Source organism: Rattus norvegicus, chromosome 12 (genome assembly GCF_021556685.1).
Source record: "Rattus norvegicus strain SHRSP/BbbUtx chromosome 12, alternate assembly SHRSP_T2T, whole genome shotgun sequence".
Lineage (NCBI taxonomy): Eukaryota > Metazoa > Chordata > Mammalia > Rodentia > Muridae > Rattus > Rattus norvegicus.
In genome coordinates this window covers 42,398,039-42,420,215 of record NC_141545.1, presented here as the reverse complement: position 1 = coordinate 42,420,215, position 22,177 = coordinate 42,398,039, and the positions used below count along the sequence as shown (strand labels likewise).

At 48.4% G+C, this 22,177-nt stretch overlaps 1 protein-coding gene across 2 annotated transcripts in view; it reads right to left on the bottom strand.

Annotated features, from left to right (window-relative positions):
• Positions 1–16,110, bottom strand: part of Ptpn11 (protein tyrosine phosphatase, non-receptor type 11) — a 59,770-nt gene extending 43,660 nt beyond the window's left edge. For both annotated transcript variants that reach the window (NM_001177593.1, NM_013088.2), the window contains 1 exon segment: positions 15,921–16,110. In NM_001177593.1, the coding sequence (NP_001171064.1) occupies positions 15,921–15,934 (14 nt within the window). In that variant the 5' untranslated portion in view covers positions 15,935–16,110.
• Between the last annotated feature and the right edge of the window lie 6,067 nt (positions 16,111–22,177).

The following is a 22,177-nucleotide window of genomic DNA, read 5'->3' as shown; positions in this document are numbered from 1 at the left end:
ATCAGAAATTCAAGGCCAGCCTGGGCAAGCTCCTCAGTCCTTGTGGCTTGGCTCCCTTCATCTGTACGTGGGTGATAGTGCCTGCCTCTCACAGGTAAGAGGAACAAACAGGACCTCATGCCCGCCCGGCCTCTCTGCCTGCTGGTTATCGGATGCTTTCAGCTCAACACTCTTCCTCCACAGCCTGGCCTGTTCCCAGAACTGACCAGACCAACCGATCCCTTTGCCTGCGTGTGTGCGACTAAGCCGATGTTGCTCCTCCTGGGCCAATCTGTCCGGCAAAGCTTTGCTTCCACTCTGGGGGCATGGCTCCATCTTATAGCTCAGGCTAGCCTCAAACTCCTGACCCTCCTGTGGTGGGGTTCCAGGTGTGGTGCTAAGCCTGGCTCTGGTCCTCACTTTCAACTTTCCCTTTAGCTCTGAGATGATCAGCAGAATTTTCCTATTTGTAATAAGACTCAAATTTCTTTTTAAATGTCTTTGTGTGGGTGTTCAAGTCACTGCACTCATGTGCAGATTAAAGGACAAGTTGGGGGAGGGGATCCTCTCCTTCCTCCATGTGTTCCACCATGTGGCTCCTAGGGGTGGAACTCAGGTCATCAGGGTCAACAGCAAGTGCCTTTACCACTGAGCCATCTCACCAGCCCTTAATTATCTTTAAATTATGATGATGGATATCTAGTAGTGTTTGAAAACTTACCTATAAGCCCATGCCCACAACCACCAGAGTTTTTACGAGATTTATTTTTGTGTGTGTGGTGTTTTGCTGGTGATCAGATATGTGCAGTGCACTCAGAGGCCAAAAGGACATCAGAGCCTCTGAGGTCAGTTGTGAGCCCCCACATGGGTGCTGGGAACTGAACCCAAGTCCTCTAGGAGAGCAACAAGTACTCATAAGCACTAGGCTATCGCTCTAGCCCCCAAATTATCAGGCTATTAAAGGAGGAAATGGTGTCTCGCCTCTGGAGTCAGGGCCCTTTTAGTCCTCCTGAGATGAGGGTGGTTGGCTCAGCAGACGCTTCACTGTGCAGCTGGTCATCCAGCCTGGGCCTGTGACTTACCTGCTGGCCTCTACTGTCCCCACTGCCCTCTCTTCCTATTTTAAAGACAAAAATCTTGTAGTGTTTGGAAAATTACCCTTAAGCCTACAATTCATCAGGGTTTCTTCCTCCTCTTCCTCCTCTTCTTCTCCTCCTCCCCCTCTTCCCCTTATTCTTCTTTTTCCTCCTTTCCCCCCCCTCCTCCTCCTCCTCAGAGACTTATTTGAATGTATGTGGGCTTTTTGCTGGTACATCAGGACCAGAGAGGTGGCTTATTAAAGTGCCCACTATGCAAGCATGGGGGCTCTGAGTTCAGATCCCCAGTACCCATGTAAAAGTGCAAGGAGGATATGTGTCTGTGACTCTAGTGCTGGAGAGGTGAGGACAGAAGGACAGGACTCCCAGAGCTCGCTGGCCAAAACCTTGTGAAGATGGTAGGTCATAGATTCACTGAGAAACCAGTTCTCAAAAATAAAGTGAAGAGAGCTGGGCAGTGATGGTTCACACCTTTAATCCCAGCATCTGGAGGCAGATGCAGGCCTCAAGATCTCTGAGTTTGAGGCCAGCCTGGTCTACACCAGCTTGGTCTACAGAGCGAGTTCCAGGATAGCCCCAGCTATACAGAGAAACCCTGTCTTGAAAAAACAAAAAGTCAAAATGAAGTGAAGAACAATGACACCAGCCTCTAACCTCCGTGTGCACCGCCCACACATACGTAGAGGCTGCACAACAGAAAAAAGAAAAATCTAAAGATTAAAAACAAACAAATTCTACATCTGTCATTGACCAGACGGCTCTCCGAAAGTTCAAGTTCAGCCAGTGATACAGCTGAGACTTTCATCCTCCACCTCCTGGTGGTGGCATCCTCCAGGGTACTGTTAACTGCGGTTGGCAAAATCATTTGTATTTTCGCCACTATTCAACCAATTCCTCATCTCAGGGTACATGCTATGGCTCACTGGCTGTCTGGCTGTCCGTGTGCACACATGCAGGCACACATGAATGTTACACACATGCAAAGCTTGTTCCTTGTCCACTTTCTCACTTGCCCAGGTTACACCAAAGAGGTTAGCCACTAACCTGCCATCAGCTCCGCGATTCTACACACGCCACCATCCCAGCCTTTTTTACTTAAGATGGACTTATTTTTACTTAGGAGTATTTTGTTTGCGTGCGTGTATGTGTACCGTGTCTGTGCCTGGTACCCATGAAGGTCAGAGAGGGGGTTTGATCTCCTGGAACTGAGGTCATAGACAGTTGACAGTGGTGAGCTGCCATGAGTTCCCATGTTCCACTGGGAAATGACTCAAGCCCAGGCAAGAGCAGCCAGACTCTCAGCAGCACAGACCGGCCTGCAGCCCCACCCAGCTTTTGTTTCACCCTGGGTGTGGGGGTTTAGACTCAGGTCCTGTGCACCGAAAGACAAGCAGTTTAGAAAACACTTATATCCACTACTTTTTTAACCATGCCCCCCTGCCAAGCTGTCCTGGAACTCTGGGCTCAGGCACAGTCTCCTGAGTGGCTGGAGTTATTGGTACCCAGCCCATGCCAGATGTTTTTATTTATGTGAGAATATGATGCTGGGAACTGAACACACACCCCACAAGCTCTCTATGGGCCACTGAGTCAGTCACAGCCCCTGCCCCTCTGACTTTGAGATTCGATATCTTTGGGGATCTTAATGAGAAGATAAACATGCTTTCTAAAACCTTTTTAATTCATTTGTGACAGGTCAGACAGGTAGGAACTAGGTAGGTCTGGTGGTGCAAGACTATAACCCTGTTACCCAGAAGGTTTGACGATTCCAAGTTCAAGGCTTCCAAGTGAGTTCAAAGCCAGCCTGAGCGACACAGTGAGACTCTGTCCAAAAAAAAACAAACAAAACCTGTAAGCAGAGCCCCAGTGCGGCCAGTGGCAGGCTTGCCATGCATGCACAAGCCCGAGCACAATCCCAAGGGCCACAAGAGGAGGCAAGAGACAGCCATGCACGGTGGCACAAGCCGTTAATCCCAGCAATTAGAAGGCAGACATAGGTGGATGTCTCTGAATCCCAAGCCAGCAAGGGTGTCATAGTGAGACCCTGGCATCCCGCTCAAAAAAGAGAGCGAGGAGGAAAGGAAGAGATGAGACTCGAACCCAGCTTCCTTCAGACACACAACTGACCTTGTGAGAAGTTGCCACAGTCAGAGCTGGGAGCTCGCTCAGCAGTAAAGGTATTTGACATCAAGCCTGAGGACCAGACCCACAAGGAGGACAGAGGACCCACTCCTGTCCTTTGACCTCTATACACGCAGCCTGACAACTACACACAGGTAAGAGACTTATGGGTCTTTCTGGGTTTCAGGGTCTTTAGCAGCCTATGCATGTAGATCTCCTTGTTCCCACATGATGAGATCGTGCGTACATGTGCTGGACATGCTTCCTCCATGTCACCTGTGAGAAACTCACGCACAGGAGGGAGCCCAACCTTTTAACCTAAAACTTGAAGGTCTTCCTGTAGGAGTCCATTCTCTCTGAGCACACGCTATTCTGCTGTGTGACTGCACCGCCACAGTCACACCCTGATACCAAACGTCTGTAGAGCCGCTCATGGTTGCTCACATCTGGAAATGCGGAGGAGGCTGAGCAGGTGAACCTGACAGAGGCCAGCCTGGGCAACACAACAAGACCATCTCAAAGAACCAAAAGGGCAGCCAGGCATGGGGGCGCACACACGCAATCCCAGCATTCGTGAGAGACAGTAGGAGGATCCAGCCTTGTCTACACACCAAGTTAAAGCTAGCCATAGCTACAAAGCCAGACTTTATCTCAGAAAGGAAGGAATAGAGGGAAGGAGGCAAGGGAGAGAAGGAGAGGAGGGAGGGGAGGGAGGGAAGGGAGGGAAGGGAGAGGAGGGGAGAAATAGAGGCCAGCTCCATGATAATGCTACAGTCATCTCTGGACACGGTCACACATGAAAGTCAGACTCTCAGCAGGTAACGAGCCTGCTTGCCGTTCAAGCTTGGCACTCCAAGTTTGACCCCCAAAGCCTGTGTGAAGGTGGGAGAGCCAGCTCCATAACCCGTCTCTGACCTCCATGTATGCATGGCAAGCATGCTACTCTCCACAGTGACAACCCATCGATGGGCTTAATCTACCTAAGTAACTTTTCAGTTGTCTTGTCTCGAGACAGGGCTGCGCTACTGCCAGGCAACACTGAGCTCAAAAGACCCCCGACTCCGTCTGTCAATGTGCCACTAGGCCCCACTTTAAGGGATTCTCTTGTGTGTAGACACGTGTGCTACTGGACTGAACCAGCCATGCTAAAGTCTAAGCTGTATCCTCAGCCCTTAATTTCTATGGTGACAAAACCTGCCACTGCCTTAGGAAGGCACACTTCTGTGTGACACTTCATCCCTCGCTTTTAGCAACACTGCATAAATTACCAAGCTCTGTCTGGGCCTCTGACCAGTGGAAAGTGGTTCCATTTCAATTTGCATCTTTGACACCTTTTCATGTTTCCAGTCCAGATTTCCTTTCTGAGACGTCAGCTTCTCATCCATTCTGTGTTTGCCTTTTAGTTTTTTTTTTAAGACAGGGCTTCATGAGTCCAGGTTAGCTCTGAACTCCAGATAGCTGAAGACGACCTTGAGTCTTGACCCTCTTGCCTTACCCCAGGGCTGGGACTTTTCCCCCTTCTGAAGATTTTCTTACTAACGTGCAGGGACTTGAGGTGTAACCAGAAAACTGCCTTGGCTACAAGTGTGGCACTGTCTCAGGCTTTGTCCCCTCTTCCTCGGCTGTTTTTTCCTACAGAAATTCCTCTTGATGGGGTTAAATTTGCCAAATTTTTCCACTGATGGTTCTAAGTTCCTGCCATGCTTAGAGATGAACCTGAGTGAGCGCTGTTATGCAGTGAAGTGAGTTACTATAAGGGCAGTGCCATGCTCAGGCCAGAGCAGAGGCTCAGCTTTGGAAGCAGAGCGCTGACTTCAGAGAAGGGAACACTCACTCCCAGGCCAAAAAGACGGCCCAGTGGGTGAAGGCGTTTGCCTTCACAGCTGACCAACTGAGTTTGGTCCACAGGACTCAGGGGTAAAAGCACTTACTGTCAATCCTGGCAACAAGGGTTAGACCACTGGAACCAACACGGTAAAGGAGAGAGTCATCTCTTGAATGTTGTCCTCCAACCACAGCCAGGAACAGACAGATAAACACACTTTCTCTCATTCATAACAGAAGAAAGCGACATTTTAAAACAAAATAAAAATTTTTAATAATTTTTTTTAAAACCCTCAGTAAAATCTCAGAATTGATTAGGACTCTTCCCCTGGGTGATGCCCAATTCAGTGCCTAGTCTAGATCTCAAGGCTGAAGCAGCAATGGCATGGGGCAGAGGAGAAGATGTGTCTATTCTCTCTCAGTGGAACCCAAACTCCTGCCACAGGCTAACACACAGCAAGGTACTCTCAAGTCAGAAGAACCTCGCTCTGCAGACCGGAGGCTCTAGGGCCCCAGTCTTCCTGCCTCAGTCTCCCCAGTGCTGGAACGCAGAAGAGCAACACTGAATGGAGCCAGCAGCTCCCTAAGTGTAGAGAATGGATTATCCACTCACTCCAGTACATCCCTCACACTGGACGCACACAGCTGATGACGTAAGTCCCCATCTACAGGGTACTGAAGGAATGATAAGGATGTGGACGGACGGCCAGACATGTGAAAGAAGAAAGATCAGGAATTCACGGGCAACCTTGGTTACCTAAAGAGTATAAGGCTGGCCAGCCTGAGCTACAAAAGATCCTTTCTTTAAAAGCACAAATTTAGAAAGTGGCTATCTAAGGGCTTGGTATAAGCTACAGGCTTGTTCCAAAGCCTCTCTCATGAGGACTAGCACGCCCCCATATTTTCACTGGCATGGCTAGAGGGAACTCCTAGCCATCTCTCTTTGCCATTGCACCAGCACCCTAACAGCACTGGTCCTATTTCTGTCCCAAGCCCGGCCTTATACAGAGTGCATATTCATAGCCAATACAGACATAAAACAATAGGGGCCAAGGGCCTTTCCACACAACCGGCAGCTCACATGGACCACACGGTGAAGAGCACCAAACAGACCCCGGGTGAAGGCTTGAAGTTCCTCCAATGTAACTGCGAGGGTCCACTGTGCTCAACCAGGCAGGAAAAGACCCAGTCATAACAGCTCTCCAGAGGTCAGTGCAGACACAGGAGGTAAACCACCTTTGACCTTGAACTACAAAAAGAAAGCCATTATTTCTACTGAGTGCATTTAATAGTTAAAAAAAATGAAAAAAAAAAAAACCCTTACTTTTGGAATTCCCTTCTATAAACCCAACAGAGACATGTATTTTAAATAATATATATCTATTTTCATGAGTTGTATTTTTATAAAATTAAATATGCAGAATAAGGCTGAAATACTATATTATCCTTCTGTGTCTAAACAGACAAGAAAGGAGAGGAAAGAATGCAGGTCTGGAGTTTGAGTTGGTTTTGTTTAGGGAATTTGCCTGTTTGTTTTTGAGACTTTATTTTTATTTTATGCATGGGATGTTTTGTCTGCAGTGCCTGGGGACTCTGGAGAGGGTCTCTGGAGACTCAGAAAGAGGATGTTGATGGCCTAGACCTGGAGTTACAGATGGAGTTCTCCACAATGTGCGTACAAGTCCTCTGCAAGAGTAACGTGCTTTCAACCCCTAAGCTGGCTCTCCAGCCCCAAATTTTCTCAAGGTGCAATTTACCTGGAGAGAGAATTTTACTGTGTATAAAAGTGATAATGATGCCATGGTTTGTCTATTCCCAGGCAGCTAGGACTGCACAGAAAGTCACCACAGGAGGGAGGGGGAGGGGGAGGGGGAAGGGGAGGAAGAGAGGGAGGAGGAGGAAGAGAGGGAGGAGGAAGAGGAGGAAGAGGAATGCTGCTGAAGCCTAGCACATGGCGTGCTCCTGAAATCTCAGTTATCAGGAGGTTGAGGCAGGAGGACTACAAACTCAAGGCCAGCCTATGCTACATAAACTGTTCCAGGCCAGCCTGAAAAACATGGTGAGACCCTGTCTCCAACTAAAATGTACAGCCAATATATAACCATCTGTAACAACTCCTAGGAGACCCAACGCCCTGTTCTGGCCTCCTCAGAGGCACACAGTACATAGACATGCGTATAAACAGAAAACCCAATCACATAACAATAAATACCATTTTGTAAACCTGGCTAAACATGGCGGTAAGCTCCTATAACCCCAGCACTCAGGAGGGAGACATGGAAATGCCCACAGCTTGTGCCAGGCGGATTATCCAGCAAGTCCAGCCGGGACTCCACAGAGACACAGACACATAAAGGTGAACGAAAACTGTTTTCATAAAGATTGGCGGAGGGCCTGGAGAGATGGCTCCATGGTGAGAGCACTTGCCACCCTCGCCTGTGCTCACCTTCACACATCACGCATTAAAGACACACACAGAATTTTCAAAAGTAAAAATCATTAAGTTCAAATTTAAATTCCAAAGAAAAAGTACGTTTTTTAAAACTTATAAATTATACTATAAACTATAAATTTTAAAAGGCTTGTATATTTTTAAAACACTATAAGGATAACTTTTTTTGAGGCCAGCCTGGTGTACAGAGTGAGTTCCAGGACTGTCATGGCTACCCAGTGAGACCCTGTCTTGAGGGGAAAAAAGAAGAGAGGGAGGGAGGGAAGGAGAAAAAAACAAAACAAAACAACTAAAACAACTTTCTTTTGGGACTGTGTAACCCAGGCTAGCCTCCAACTTGCAATCCTCCTGCCTCAGCCTGCGCACTGCTTGTTTTATAGTAAGCAGTCACATGCCATCTGAAAACAAGTTTAACCATTATCTGCCACTTGTTTCTAACTCTGGGTGGGCCCTCACCCTGGTTATCTCAGTCTCCTGTCTTCCCTAGAGCATCCACTGTGGATACAGATGTAGGTGTGGGAGGTACTGTGAGAGCCCCCTCCGTGCCTCAGGTGAGGTCCAGTAAACATCCCTTTACCCCTCAGCAGTATCAGAAGCAGGCGAAAGAGCAGGTGGCCCTTCCCTCACCCTCCTATTAAGTAAACTGCAGTATTTCATTTACAACTTATAATTATGCCCGTCCTGTTGTTGAGAGTAAGCAGATGAGAGTGATGTTTGGGAGAACCATAGGAACCAGTGTTTAGCTCAAGGTCCAACACAGGCAAGGTTTAATAAGCATTAGTTTCCCACCCACTGTGGATGTCCGGAGGGACAGAGCTCTCATGTGTAATTAGGATCGTTTCCCACAAGCCGTTTAGTGTGTCATTTCAGTTCCACTGTCTTTCCAGACACTTTGCTTCTCTGTGTGGCTCCGGGACTGTCCCTATGGTATTTCAAACAGATCTTTACTAATCGAAGTTTCCATGCTATATGCCATCCCCTTGAGCCTAAATATACATTCAGCTCTGCTTTTAGCTAACTTTTTAAATAGCATTTGTGATGAGCAAAGCCTTCCCTCGACTGTGTGGATAAGCCAGCTCTGCAGCTGGCAGCGTGCTGATTAGTGAGGAGCGGCGCAGAGACCCGGCCCTGATACGTTAGAGGGAGGTGTAGGGCTAGCCTGGAGGGCTCTGTGCACTTAGGGAGCTTTGGTTTTAGTATCTGATTTATTATGGTGTGTATGAAGTGTGTGTGAGAGAGTAGGTGCAAGCCACAGTATGCTACGGATGCCATAGGGCGACTGTGGGAGTCCCTATTCTCCTTTGGTTGGTTAGGCAGGCCCAGCCCTTGTTTTTTTAGTTCTGGGGGATTATTTCCGGTCTTGTTATTGTTTTGTTTTGAAGCAGGGTTTCATGTGGCCCAAGCTAGCCAGTCTCAAACTGATCCTGATCCTCCTGCCTCCACCACCCAAGTGTTGTGACGTAGACCACCTGAGTCTCTGGCTCAAGTACTTCAGACATCAGGTACTGAAACAATGAAAATCTCCAAATAGCTCTTCTTCCCGCCTGGTACCTAGCAGAGTTTACCACAGTAGGGACTATCCCACAAACCGGCCACAGTAGCACCACCATGGAGCAGTGTCTACCAGAGAAGCACACCCAACTCCACTCGAGTTCATCATGAAGTGGCTGAGAGTTACTAACCAACAGGACTCTGGAGGATGGCTGGGGCGTGATGAGCATGCATCCGGACATCCCCAGCTTATGAAAAAGAGGCTCCAGCCAGCTTCGGAAACAGGCTTTAAAGCCCACTACCCAGAAACCCCTCTGCTGCGAGGACTTGAAGAAATAAAGGGCATAGCCCTGCAAGAGCTACATTTGAGCCAGGCAGAAGCCCAGCGATTAGGACCGGAAGTAAGTTCAAGACCAGTTCTGCTGCACAGCAAGTCTTGGAGGCCAGCCTGGGGCAGGAGACCCTGTCTCAAAACACCAAACAAACAAAATCTGGCGTGAGAATATGAGTCTAGAATCCCAGCATGCACAGGACGGAGGCAGGTGGACTGAGAAGTTCGAGGTCATCCTCAGTTCCATGGAGGATGGGATCGGGTAAGCATACAAATCAAAACCATTAACGGGTATTCAAAGAGAAGCTAAATCCTGGATTAGAGACCAGGCACATGGCTCAGTGGGATAGCAGCTGCCTAACATGCAGGAGAGCCTAGGTTCAGCCCTCATTGCACTCATTAATTAATTAATCAATCAATCCCAGCTCTGGGATCAAAGCTGTGCACCAACACACAGTACTAATAGATAGATTCAGTAAAACAAATGCTGATGTAACGACAGGCAACATGACGGCGCTGACATCTGTTCTGCGAGCTTCCCGCCCCAGGACACAGGAAGAGCAGCTGCAGCAAGGGGTTAGCGTTGGAGGTCCACAGGTCCTTTCAGCTCCTTGCCAGCAAATAAGTGACCCTGTTCTACCCTTCTCACCTCTAGCCCCAGAGAAATCACGTGTCTTGCAGCGGGAACACCAGGTGACAACAGTCCCCTCCCCTAGTTACATGTGAGTATAAGAAAGGCTAAGTCAGGGGGTTGGGGATTTAGCTCAGTGGTAGAGCGCTTGCCTAGGAAGCGCAAGGCCCTGGGTTCGGTCCCCAGCTCCGAAAAAAAGAACAAAAAAAAAAAAAAAAAAAAAAAGAAAGGCTAAGTCAGGAAGAAAAGCAGTCATCAGGGACGAGCAATTTAAGCTACCAAAAAAAAAAAAAAAAAAAAGAAAGAAAGAAAAGAAAGAAAAATTGTGAGAGCAGCTCTCCTCGAGTAGCAGACGCTCTGTCCAGATAAGTCACTGTCTTCTGGCGTCTCACTGGTCAGCATCTCCGCTCTGATGACAGAGCAATAAAAGAAAATGGCCTCCAGAAGCCAATTTCCAGAGTGCTTCTCCCCCACTTCAAAGCCCCGCACCGTCTGATCTCGCTGAACCCCCTCCTGCGCTCCTGCCTTCCCAGGAGCCAGAAGGATATTTTTAAACAGATCAGCTCACGCCACTCCCCATCACATCCTTCTAAGGCTTTTCACTGCTCTGGGGTGCACATGACACTGAAGACCTCAGGAGCACCCACGGGGCTGGGTGTGCAGCTGAGTGGCAGAGCCAGGCTGAGCTGCAAGAGGCCCTAGGTTCCATTCCCAGTTCAGGAAAGGAAAACATTTAAAAAAAAAAAAGGGGAGGGGGGATTCCTGTATGGTTTAATCCCCACCCTATATCCTATATGCACCCCTAGTCCCACAAGCCTTGCTACCTCCTGTTCACCAAACACACCTGAGACTCTCCCCTCCCACCCCACCCCACCCCCACCCCAGCTCAGCTTCCCCCCCCCCCCCCCCCAGAGCTGGGGACGGAACCCAGGGCCTTGTACTTGCTAGGCTAGCGCTCTGCCACTGAGCTAAATCCCCAACCCCTCAGCTCAGCTTCTTACCACAGATTCCTTAGACCTGGAACACTCGGTGCCTAGCCCGGGAGCTGGTCTACTGTCACCATCCTGAGTTCAGTGAACAAGTAGCCCTAATCACAACACTCAGGAGGCGGAAGCAAGATGATCTGAGTCCTAGTAAGCATGGCTTAGGTGAGACGCTGACTCTAAACAAATGATCCAGCGTGGTGGCACACACCTATAACACCAGCACTATGTGTGGGGCAGCAGGGGCAGAAGCATCATGAGTTTGAAAACATCCAGACAGCTACCTGAGACCCGTCACGATGAACAAAATAAACTCATCAGTGAGTGGATGGACACTTCATTACTGTGGGTTGATACAAGAAGAAGGACTTGGGGCTGGGGATTTAGCTCAGTGGTAGAGCGCTTACCTAGGAAGCGCAAAGCCCTGGGTTCGGTCCCCAGCTCAAAAAAAAAAAAAAAAAAAAAAAAGAAGAAGGACTTGCTACTGCTTTTGTTTCTGGTTTTGTTTTTAAGTCCATGTCTTCCTATACCCAGACAGGCCTCAAATCCACAGTAATTCTCTTGGCTCAGGCTCCTGGGTGCCGGGATTACAGGTGTGCACCACCAAACCTGGAATTATCTTTAACGCAGATAGACTTGTAGACTGCATCCTCCGTAGACTTGAGGATGTAGGTTGATGAGTGTTTGCCTTGTACGCTCAGGCTCTCTGGTCCAAGCCCAGCACTGCAGACACTGAAGTAGAGCGTGGCGGCACTTGTCTGCAGTGCCAGCACTCAAGAGACACTGAAGCAGGAGGGTTCTAAGTTTGAGACCAGTCTGAGCTACACAGAGACACCCTGTCTCTAAACTAATTCATTAAAACAGACTGTGTGTAGACCGTAGAGGCTCTGACAGGCCTGCCTCTGGCAGATCTTGCCCTTATCCCCCTTCCCTCTGACTTGCTAAATAACTGTTAGATTATATTCTTAAAGCCAGCCATCAAGGTCCATCCCCTTATTTGGCCACTTCCTCCTCCTGAGACTCACTACCAAGGTCCAGCTATCGAAGTATTGTAGTCCAGCAATCAAAAGCCCCTTTTGTCTTACCTAATTAACATGCCTAATTAAAATTAAACACCTCATCTAAACACATGGTTTCCCCTTTTACCTTTATAAACCACCATTTTCCTACGGGCCACGGCTGTCTCCTCTCTGTCTAGAAGCAGCCCTCTGGGACAAATATCCCCGCCTCTCCCCTCTCCCCTCTCCTTCATCCTCTATCTCCTGTCTTTGTCTCTTATTTCTTGCCCTCTGTCTCTCTGGGGCAAATCAATCTCCTTGTGCAGAGAACTCGGTCTTAGAGGTTCTGAGCCAGTACCACACACACGTTGCCAAGTACATATAAACATACAGAATTGCACTGACGTGTACACAGCAGTGTATTCAAACATGTATTCTACATGGTGCTATCACACACTGATCAACTGCAGATCTCAGCTTGGTATTGGTTTTATCCAAATTACTTGGTGCTGGTAAAGAAGTCAGGTTCCTCCGTAAACTCAATGCTCCGTGCAAAGATGCACAACCTACAGGCCCCTGCCCATGACGGCACTGCCAAGAACCACAGCAACTTTGCTAAACACACACACAATGCTCTCAGTCCCAGTAATGAACCGGGCTGCACTTGAACATCTGAACCCATTTGCGGGGTCTTAAGCCCTGATACAGTCGAAAGCTGCCCAACAACAGTGTTTGCCCTTCCCCTAAAAATGCTGTTCTTGATGGCAAGCACTTGCCTGTGTTTTGTAAAGCAAAGAGCACTCAGTTCAGTGTCCTTATTGTTCTGTGACTGCCCATGTCCACCAGAGCCTCCTAGTGACAATTACAAACAAGAGCTGGCTCTGCCTTTCCAAGATCATGTGCATCTCCTAACAGTGTACACATTGAGCATGGTCAAGAACGGAAAGCAATTGGTACAGCCTGTGCCCTTGGGCAATGCCAGCCCAAACCCCGACTCTTTGTAGGGCCACACCAAGAATAAGGACGGCGAGGCCCCGCACTGCTGGTTCTCCCCCGGGAGATAAACCAGCGTGGCTGCCAGGGAGCACCTGGGACAAAATGTACTTGCCCTGAGATGACAAACCAGAATCCTCCAGTCTGAGGACGGCTCAACATTCCACCCTTGACTCCAGTGATCACATGTATCTTAGAGGAACAGAAAGCGACTGAAGAGTGAAGACTGGGGAAGACAGGCAGTGGTGTCAGCTGGGGAAGAGCAAGGTAGGCCACAGGACAGTTTTAACATCTAAATTCATTATCCTCTCAGTTGGCTGGCCCAGGACCAGCCATTCAATTATTTCTGGGCTTAAGTTTCCCTACCTTCAAGGTTGAGAAGCCAACACGCTGAATGAACCCACATGTTGGTTACTGAAGGCTCACGAAAATGTGAAGTCTGCAATGCTAACCAAAATGAACTGTTTTAGGACTAGAGACAGTGGCACCGCCAAAGCAGAGGCAGGTGGCTCCGAGCACTCAAGGTCAGCCTGTTCTGCGTAGAAAGTTCTAGGCCAACTGGTATGACATGATGAGACCCTGTCCAGCTTTACCGTGATGATTAAGTAAAACAAACATCAATATGGTGTTCGCCATCCAAGTGTCAGTTCCTATGATCACTTCCTCAAAGAGACCTTCCCTGAATCCCCCGTCAGAACGCAGAGCCTTCTTAGCTCCTCAGGCCAGCACAATAGCTCAGTGTGAAAACGTACACTGCTAACAACCTGAGTTCCATCCCGAGGATGCAATTGTTTTCTGACTTCCACATGTGAACACGAACACGAACACACACACACACACAGAGAGAGAGAGAGAGAGAGAGAGAGAGAGAGAGAGAGAGAGAGAAAGAGGGAGAAAGAGTCAATAACTGAGATCATGGAGAGGAGAGAAAACAAAACACGTGTACTAGTTATAAACAGTTGCTGCTCTTGCAGAGGACCCAAGTTTCATTCCCAGCACTCGTGTGAGGCAACTTAAAACCACCTTTAACTACAAGTCCAAGGGCTCTGACACATTCCTCGGACCTCTGTGCGTGCACACACAATATTAAACAAAAAAACATAAAAAAAAAAAAAAAGAAAGAAAGAACCAAGACCATTCGGGACTGACGTGAAGATACAGAAAAATCCATGGAAGAGAACCGAGTCAAGAAACAAACTCACATGAAGGACAAGTATCCTTCAACAATGGAGCAGACTCTACCTGTGGAGAGGTTCCCCAGCAGCTGTGCTGGGACAACTGGAGAGCCCCATGGAATAGAGAGCAGGAACCCACACTTCACACAGTAATCAATTACTGACCCCAGGAATGAGGCATACACATGCATTCACATGCTTGCAAGCTACCTATACATGCAAAATCAAAACAGATCTTTATAAAACTAGGAAATCAGAACTCAAAGATACAGACAAGCTGTATGCAGCCCTCACAGAGTAAGACTGGAAAGTAAACAGTGACAGCCCTTCTGTGGGCAGGCTGCAAGTGCCTGTACACAGTAAATTCAGCCATTCAACTTGTAGATGGCCACCGAAGAGGTGAGACCATACTGAGGCCTTTGCAGGAGCATTCTCAGAATCACATGTGAGTGACAAATTCTAGAGACAGCCAAAGGTCTGTCAGAAAGGGTAAAAAAGGAAACAGCCCTACAATGGGAACGCTATACAATTGGCAGCAGCCGAGTAATAGAACTCTAGCAATATGGATGGATCTGTGAACGTGGACGCTGTACGCTACGCCGGGGTGTGGCGGCACGTGTCGCCAAGCCTGACAACCTGAGTTCAATCCCTGGAACCTGTGTGGTAGTGAGAGCCAATCTCCATGTATCAATTTCCGACCTACAAATGCATACCATGCCTTGGGTCCACACACAATGAATAAATACATGTTAAAAAAAACTTTCAATAATAAAAATCAGGACACCCCCCCCAAAAAAAAACAGTCCATAGTTGTCTAATGTCATTAATACAAAATTCTAGAAAAGTAACAACCAAACAGTGGTCGAAGGAGAGCAGAGGACTGGTAAGAGAGAGCTGAGAAAACCTTACCAGGAGTGGTGACATCTCCCAGATGTCAAGGTTTATCATGTTGTCTGCCGGATCAGAAGCAACTTATCTCAATAAAGCTGATTTTAAAACTAAATAAAACAAGCTTTTATAGTGATCCAGACTGTATAACCCCAGCACTTACAAGGTTGAGAGGTAACGGGAATGTAAGTTGGAGGCTAACCTGGGCAACACAATGAGAGATTCTCTTTCCACCTCTTACCAAGGTAAAAGGCCACAATGTACTTAATTCTGGAAAACTCAATTTGGTCCATGTTTAGAAAGGGAGACCACCACCCACCTCGTACCACTGCGGTACGTGTTAAGCTGGCTTCTAGTAAGAGCGAAGTCAATGTCAATAATTGAGTCTCTGAAGTTGAAACTCACTAATCCTCCTCCTGATCTCAGCTTCCAATCCTATCCTGTGACGAGCACTTTACTTCCGAGCCTCAGTTTCCACATTCGTAAGACGGGAACGCACTCGTTACCCGAAGGAACAATTCCACGACCAGATACAGTTCCCTTCCCTCCCACCTTTCAAAGCAAAGATCACAGTGGGGTTGGGAACACTCCCAGAGGCTGCAGACAGATTCAGTTTTCCCACTTCTGGCACTTGGGGCGAGGGTGAGGAGGCGAAAAGGGGGCGCCCGGGCGCCTCCCCGAGCGCGCGGGGTTATTTCGGAATCCCCAGGAGGCGACGCTCATGAGGCAATGGGTCAGGAATGCGACGGCCGGCCGGGCCGCGGGTGTCCCCACGGGCATCCCGAGTCGCGGGAGCAGGAACTCGGGGCGGCAGGAAATGAATGGGGACCCGCGGGCGGGGCGGTGGGGCGGCGGGGACGCCGCGCCAGTGGGGAGTCCGAGTGTAACCCCCAGCGGCCGCGCAACACAGAAGCGGCGGGGACCCAGGCCGCGGCCCGGCTCCTGCGGGCGGCTCACCTCCGGGATGTCATGTTCCTCCCGCCTCCGGCTCCGCACGGACCCGCTGCTCACTCAGGCTCCACGAGGCGCCGTCACATGGAGGGGGCCGAGTGAGGCCCCGCTCGGGAGCCGACACGGGAGCGGGCAGAGCCGGCCGGCCGCGCGCACAACCCCTGGCAGGCCTGGATCCCGGACACTGCGCGGCCGCCCCGCCGCCCGGCTCGCTCCGCCCTCGTCCCCGCCCCTTGCCGCCGGCGCCGACGTGAAGTCATCACGCCCGCCGCCACAGCCACTTTCTGCTTCCGGTTTGCAGGGCCCTGACCAGTGCTGGAGGTTGGGGAGGGGGGCCTCCTCCTCCTAATCTGTGCGGTTTACAGACTTGAACGCCAGGGAGATTCTTCATCTGGGACGCCGCACATTAGTGCGAGTACACACTACGCATCCAGTGCGGGTGCACACGTGAAAAGCAAACAAATAAGCGGAGGATGGGGGAACCCAAGTTCGGTTCCCAGCACCTGTATGGGGCAGCCCACAACCTCCTGTAACTTCAGTTCTACCGGATCCGCCATCCTCCGCGGGCACGTGCACATACCCACACATTTATAGATAATGTTTGATGATTTATTCCTTTTGCCTCGCAAGGTGGTGTACCCTTTAATCCCAGCACTAGGGAGGCAGAGGCAGGTGGATCACTGTGAGATCGAGGCCAGCCTAGTCTGTATTGGGAGTTCCAGGACAGCTAAGTAGGGAGACCCTGTCAAAAAGAGAAAGAAAAAAAAAAAAGATTTATTGCTTTTTATATTTTTTTAATGTTAGTGTATTAGTGGTCGCCTTGCGTGTAAGTATGTGTGTAACTGTGTGTGTGTGTCTGATGCCCAAGGAGGTCTGAAGAGGACAACAGTCCCTGATAGAGTTACATGGCAGTGAGCCGCCATGTGGGTGCTAGGAGCAAAACCCACGACCTCTGATAAAACAGCGTTCTTTACTGCAGAGCCATCTAACCAGCCTCCCGTTGATTTTTTTTGGGGGGTGGGGAGGGGGAGTTGTTTGTTTTTGAGAACAGAAACCTATATGCCATGGCCATACTTCGACAGCTTGAAGTAAGATGAGCACGGTTTTCTTCTCTTTTTGCCGTTTCACCCATATTGGGATTAGCAATCCTGACAAGTGATTCTTTTTCTTTTTTTTTTTTTTTTTTTTTGGTTCTTTTTTTCGGAGCTGGGGACCGAACCCAGGGCCTTCTGCTTCCTAGGCAAGCGCTCTACCACTGAGCTAAATCCCCAACCCCCGATTCTTTTTCTAAATTAAGAAATTTGACCTTTTCCACTTCAAAGAAACACTCCATAACTTCTCTTTTGAATGTCCAAATTTGTTAGTACCAGTGCACTACTCTGGGGGTTGGGGTGGGGTCTCTGTTAGATAAATGCAGGTTTTCATGAACAGCTGCATCTTAATGAAGTGTAAAATTATAAAACTGATATACTGGGAGCTACATAGATGGAACAGCAGGTAAGATAAACTAGGGGGCTGAAGAGATGGCTCGGCGGTTAAGAGCACTGACTGCTCTTCCAGAGGTCCTGAGTTCAAATCCCAGCAACCACATGGTGGCTCAACCATCTGTAATGGGATCTGACGCCCTCTTCTGGTGTGTCTGAAGACAGCTACTTATATATAATAAATAAATCTTTAAGATAAGATAATCTAGCTGCTTCTGCAGAGGACCAGGTTTCAATTCCCAGCACCAACCTAGCTGCTCCTAACTATCTTAACTCAAGCTCCACGGGATCAGACACCCTCTTCCGGCTCAAAGAGCATCTGCATACACCTGCACGCATACACATAAGTTTAAAAAGAGAATTAAATTGACGAACTATTTCTGAAACTTTCTGTCTTAGGGTTTCTATTCCTGCACAAACATCATGACCAAGAAGCAAGTTGGGGAGGAAAGGGTTCATTCAGCTCACACTTCCACATTGCTGTTCATCACCAAAGGAAGTCGGGACTGGAACTCAAGCAGGGCAGGAATCAGGAGCTGATGCAGAGGCCACAGAGGAATGTTACTTACTAACTTGCTTCCCCTGACTTCCTCAGCCTGCTCTCTTATAGAACCCAAGACCACCAGCCCCCAGGGACAGCACCACCCACAATAGGTTGGGTCCTCCCCCCACACCTTGATCACTAGTTGAGACTTACAGCTGGGTCTCATAGAGGAGGCATTTCATCAACTGAGGCTCCTTTCCCTGTGATAACCCCAACATGTGTCAAGTTGAAACACAAAACCAGCCAGTACACTTTCCAATTAATAGCTTCAGACTGCAGTTGCCTGTGGATAACAGGGAAAGTAAGAGGAACTAACATCATGATCATTTTTTTTTTTAATTTTTATTTTGGCTTTTCCAGACAGGGTTTCTCTATGTAGCCCTGGAACTCCCTCCATAGACCAGGCGGGCCTCAAGCTCAGAGATCTACCTGCCACTGCCTCCTGAATGCTGCGATTAAAGGCGTGGGCCACCATGCATAGCTATGATCATTTCTTTAATTTCATTATTATTGTTAATTATTATTATTGCTGGGGGAGGGCATCAGCGCATGTACATGCCTCAGTGTGTGTGTGAGTGTGTGTGTGTGTGTGTGTGTGTGTAGGTCAGGGATCACCCTTAGATTCAATCCCAGGGATCTAACTCAGGTCAATTGTCCCATGCTGAAAACACCTTGCTCTATTGAGGTATCCTGCTGCCCTTGTATGACCATTTTAATTGTTAGTTAGCATAGGCTTCACGGAAATGACAGATAAGCACTTATCTGTAAAAGACCAATCTGCAGGGATCATTTAGAAGAACAGCAACTGAAACAAACAGAGGCTATCGCAAAGATCCTGTGGCAGGGGTCATCTCCTGTACTTGGAAAAGGATGGAAAGGTCTCTGTAAAGTGGAAAGACAGTGAAGGAACACAAAGAGCGGAGCTTAGAAAAGGGGAGAGCCAGGCTCAGTAGCATACGCCTTTAATCCCAGTACTCAGGAGGCAGAGACAGAGGGATCTCTGAGTTTGAAGCCAGCCTGGTCTATGAAGCAAGTTCCAGGACAGCTAGGTCTATCTAGAGGGACTGTCTCAGAGAAATAAAATGAAGCAAAATAGGAAGGAGGGAAGGTAGGAATGAGACTGAGAATATAGCTCAATGGGAGAGTGTTTGCCTTGTATGCATGAGACCCTTCGCCCAATGTCCACTTATTAAAAAGGGTGGGGGTGGTAGAGCGCTTGCCTAGCAAGCGCAAGGCCCTGGGTTCGGTCCCCAGCTCCGAAAAAAAGAAAAAAAAAAGGGTGGGGGTGGGGGAGCTGGAGAGATGGCTCAGTGGTTAAGAGCACTGACTGCTCTTCCAGAGGTCCTGAGTTCAAATCCCAGCAACCACATGGTGGCTCACAACCATCTGTAATGGAGATCCTATGCCCTCTTCTGGTGTGTCTGAAGACAGCGACAGTGTACTTATATACATGAAATAAACACAAATTAAAAAAAAAAAAAAAAAGGCAACTGAGCCTTTAATCCCAGTACTCAGAAAGAGGATCTCTGTGAGTTCAAGGCCAGCCTAGGCTATCTACAGGGAGAGCTCTAGGCAGCCAGCACTACATAAAAAGACCTTGTTTTTAAAAAAGATAAATCAGACCTCTCCTCCACTCCTTCACCTTCATTAGACAGGAGGAGCAAGTTGTCCTCTGTGAAGCTCCACCCAGCAGCTGACTCAGATACACACACCCACAGCCAAATAGCGGCTGGAGCTCAAGGACTCTTACGGAAGAATAGGAGGAAGGACTGCAGGCCCTGAAGGGTATAGGAACTCCACAGGAAGGCCAACAGAGTCAATGAACCTGGACCCTTGGGGCTCTCAAAGTCACGGGCTGGACCTAGGTCTCCCCGCACATATGTAGCAGATGTGCGGCTTGCCCTTCATGTGGGTCTCAAACAACTGGAGCAGGGGCTATCCCAAAAACTGTTGCCTGTCTGTGGGATATGTTCTTCTAGCTGGGCTGCCTCATAGGAGAGGAAGCGCCTAGCCTCACAGAGACTTGAAGTGCCAGGGTGGGGGATAGCCAGAGGGAGCCTCACCTACTTAGAGGAGAAGGGGAGAGGAGCCTGGGAAGAGGGCAGTGAGCAGGATGTAGAGTGAATAATTTAAATTTTATTAGTACATGTATATGGAAAAAGATAAATTAACAACAGGAGAGGAAAGGGTAGTCCTGGGATTCAGTCTGTAGCTTCAGCTTGTACTCAGGGAAATGTAGTTTCACGGTGGAAGGTGAGAACTGGTTTCTTTTTTTTTTATTTATTGATTTTATTTATTTGTATATGAGTACGCTGCGGCTGTCTTCAGACACACCAGAAGAGGGCATCAGATCCCATTACAGATGGTTGTGAGCCACCATGTGGTTGCTGGGATTTGAACTCAGGACCTCTAAGAACAGTCAGTGACCCTAACCGCTGAGCCATCTCTCCAGCCCGAGAACTGGTTTCTGATAATTGTCCATTGACTTCCACATGGATGCTGCTCAGTCTCCATGTTAGCACTCACATATGTACATATACACACGCACACAGGCACACACACACACACACACACACACACACACACACACACACACACATTTAAAGTCAGGCACAGCAGTACACATGCCAGTAGTCACTTGGAAGCTGGGAGAAGAAGGATCAGAAGTTCGATGACATCCTTGGCTATAGAATAGTTCAAGGCTAGCCTGGGCTATCAGTGAACCTGACTGGGACAAAAAAATTAACTATTCATTGTCTTTTATGCCGATTAATTTATATATCTTAGTCATAAGGACTGTTCAAACAGTTACTCATCCATCTAAATCCATGCCAAGAAGGTAACTTTAATACTTTGACTCTTATATTTCCTAATCTTTTATACCACAGGCAAAATCCAGGTAGCCTTTTCTCTTTTACTCCTTTTTCTTCATCTTTTTTTTTTTTTTGGTTCTTTTTTTCGGAGCTGGGGACTGAACCCAGGGCCTTGCGCTTCCTAGGCAAGCGCTCTACCACTGAGCTAAATCCCCAACCCCTCTTCATCCTTTCTTATCTTCTTGCTTGCTTGCTTTTAAAACAGAGTTTCACACAGTTAGCTTCAAACTCAATATATAACCAAGGCTAGCCTTGAACTCCTGATCCTCCTGTCTCTGCCTCCCAAGGAGCACTGACCTTATAGGCACACATTTCCCATGCTTAAATAAAGTCAACCTGGGCTGGAGAGATGGCTCAGTGGTTAAGGGCACTGACTGCTCTTCCAGAGGTCCTGAGTTCAACCTCATGGTGGCTCACAACCATCTGTAATGGGATCCGATGCCCTCTTCTGGTGCGTCTGAAGACAGCTACAGTGACCTCATATACATAAAATAAATAAATCTTTAAAAATTAAATAAAGTCAACTTATAGCCTCTCACATGCTAGTCAAGCACTCTATCCCTGAGCCCCAGCCTCAGTTTCTTACTATCGTCTCCTAAACAATACAGCCAGACAACGGTATTCATCGGATCGGACACTGCACATTGTCTGGAGAAGAATCAAAGTATATGGGAGCTGTGCCTAGGTTCTATGTCTTCACCATTTTCCATATAGGTTATAAAACCCTTCACCCTCACGGACACTGTGGAGAACATGATCTGATCTACGGTGCAGCCCCAAGTGCTGCTTACACCAACTCCTTCAATAGCTTCTCACTGCCTTTAGGGTCCAGTCCAAAAGTTTGGATCAAAAGCACGGTCTAGGGGTTGGGGATTTAGCTCAGTGGTAGAGCGCTTACCTAGGAAGCGCAAGGCCCTGGGTTTGGTCCCCAGCTCCGAAAAAAAGAACCAAAAAAAAAAAAAAAAAAAAAAAAAAAAAAAAAAAAAAGCACAGTCTAATCCCAGGTCACCTCTCCAATCCCCCATCTCCCCACCACTTACCTCATGTTCTGTGACACTCCCCCCATGCTGAGAGACTTCAGTTTCCACCCCCAACACACTATGAAGTAATCTACTTCCTCCCCCTGAAGGGTTTTCCCCATCGCCTTCCATGAGGACCCAGGTTTCTGCCTCAAACCTCAGACTAGAGGCTACTTCCTCTGGGATAAGAAGCCTTCCCTATCTTCACGGTCTAAGGACAGCTGTCCTCCCTGAGAATCAACACTCCATTGGGAATCTAAGAGGACGGGTCACAGGACAGTCAAGTCCTGCATCTTCCCTGCAACCCAAAGGCCTCCTCTTCTTCGGTTTCCCTCTCTGCCCT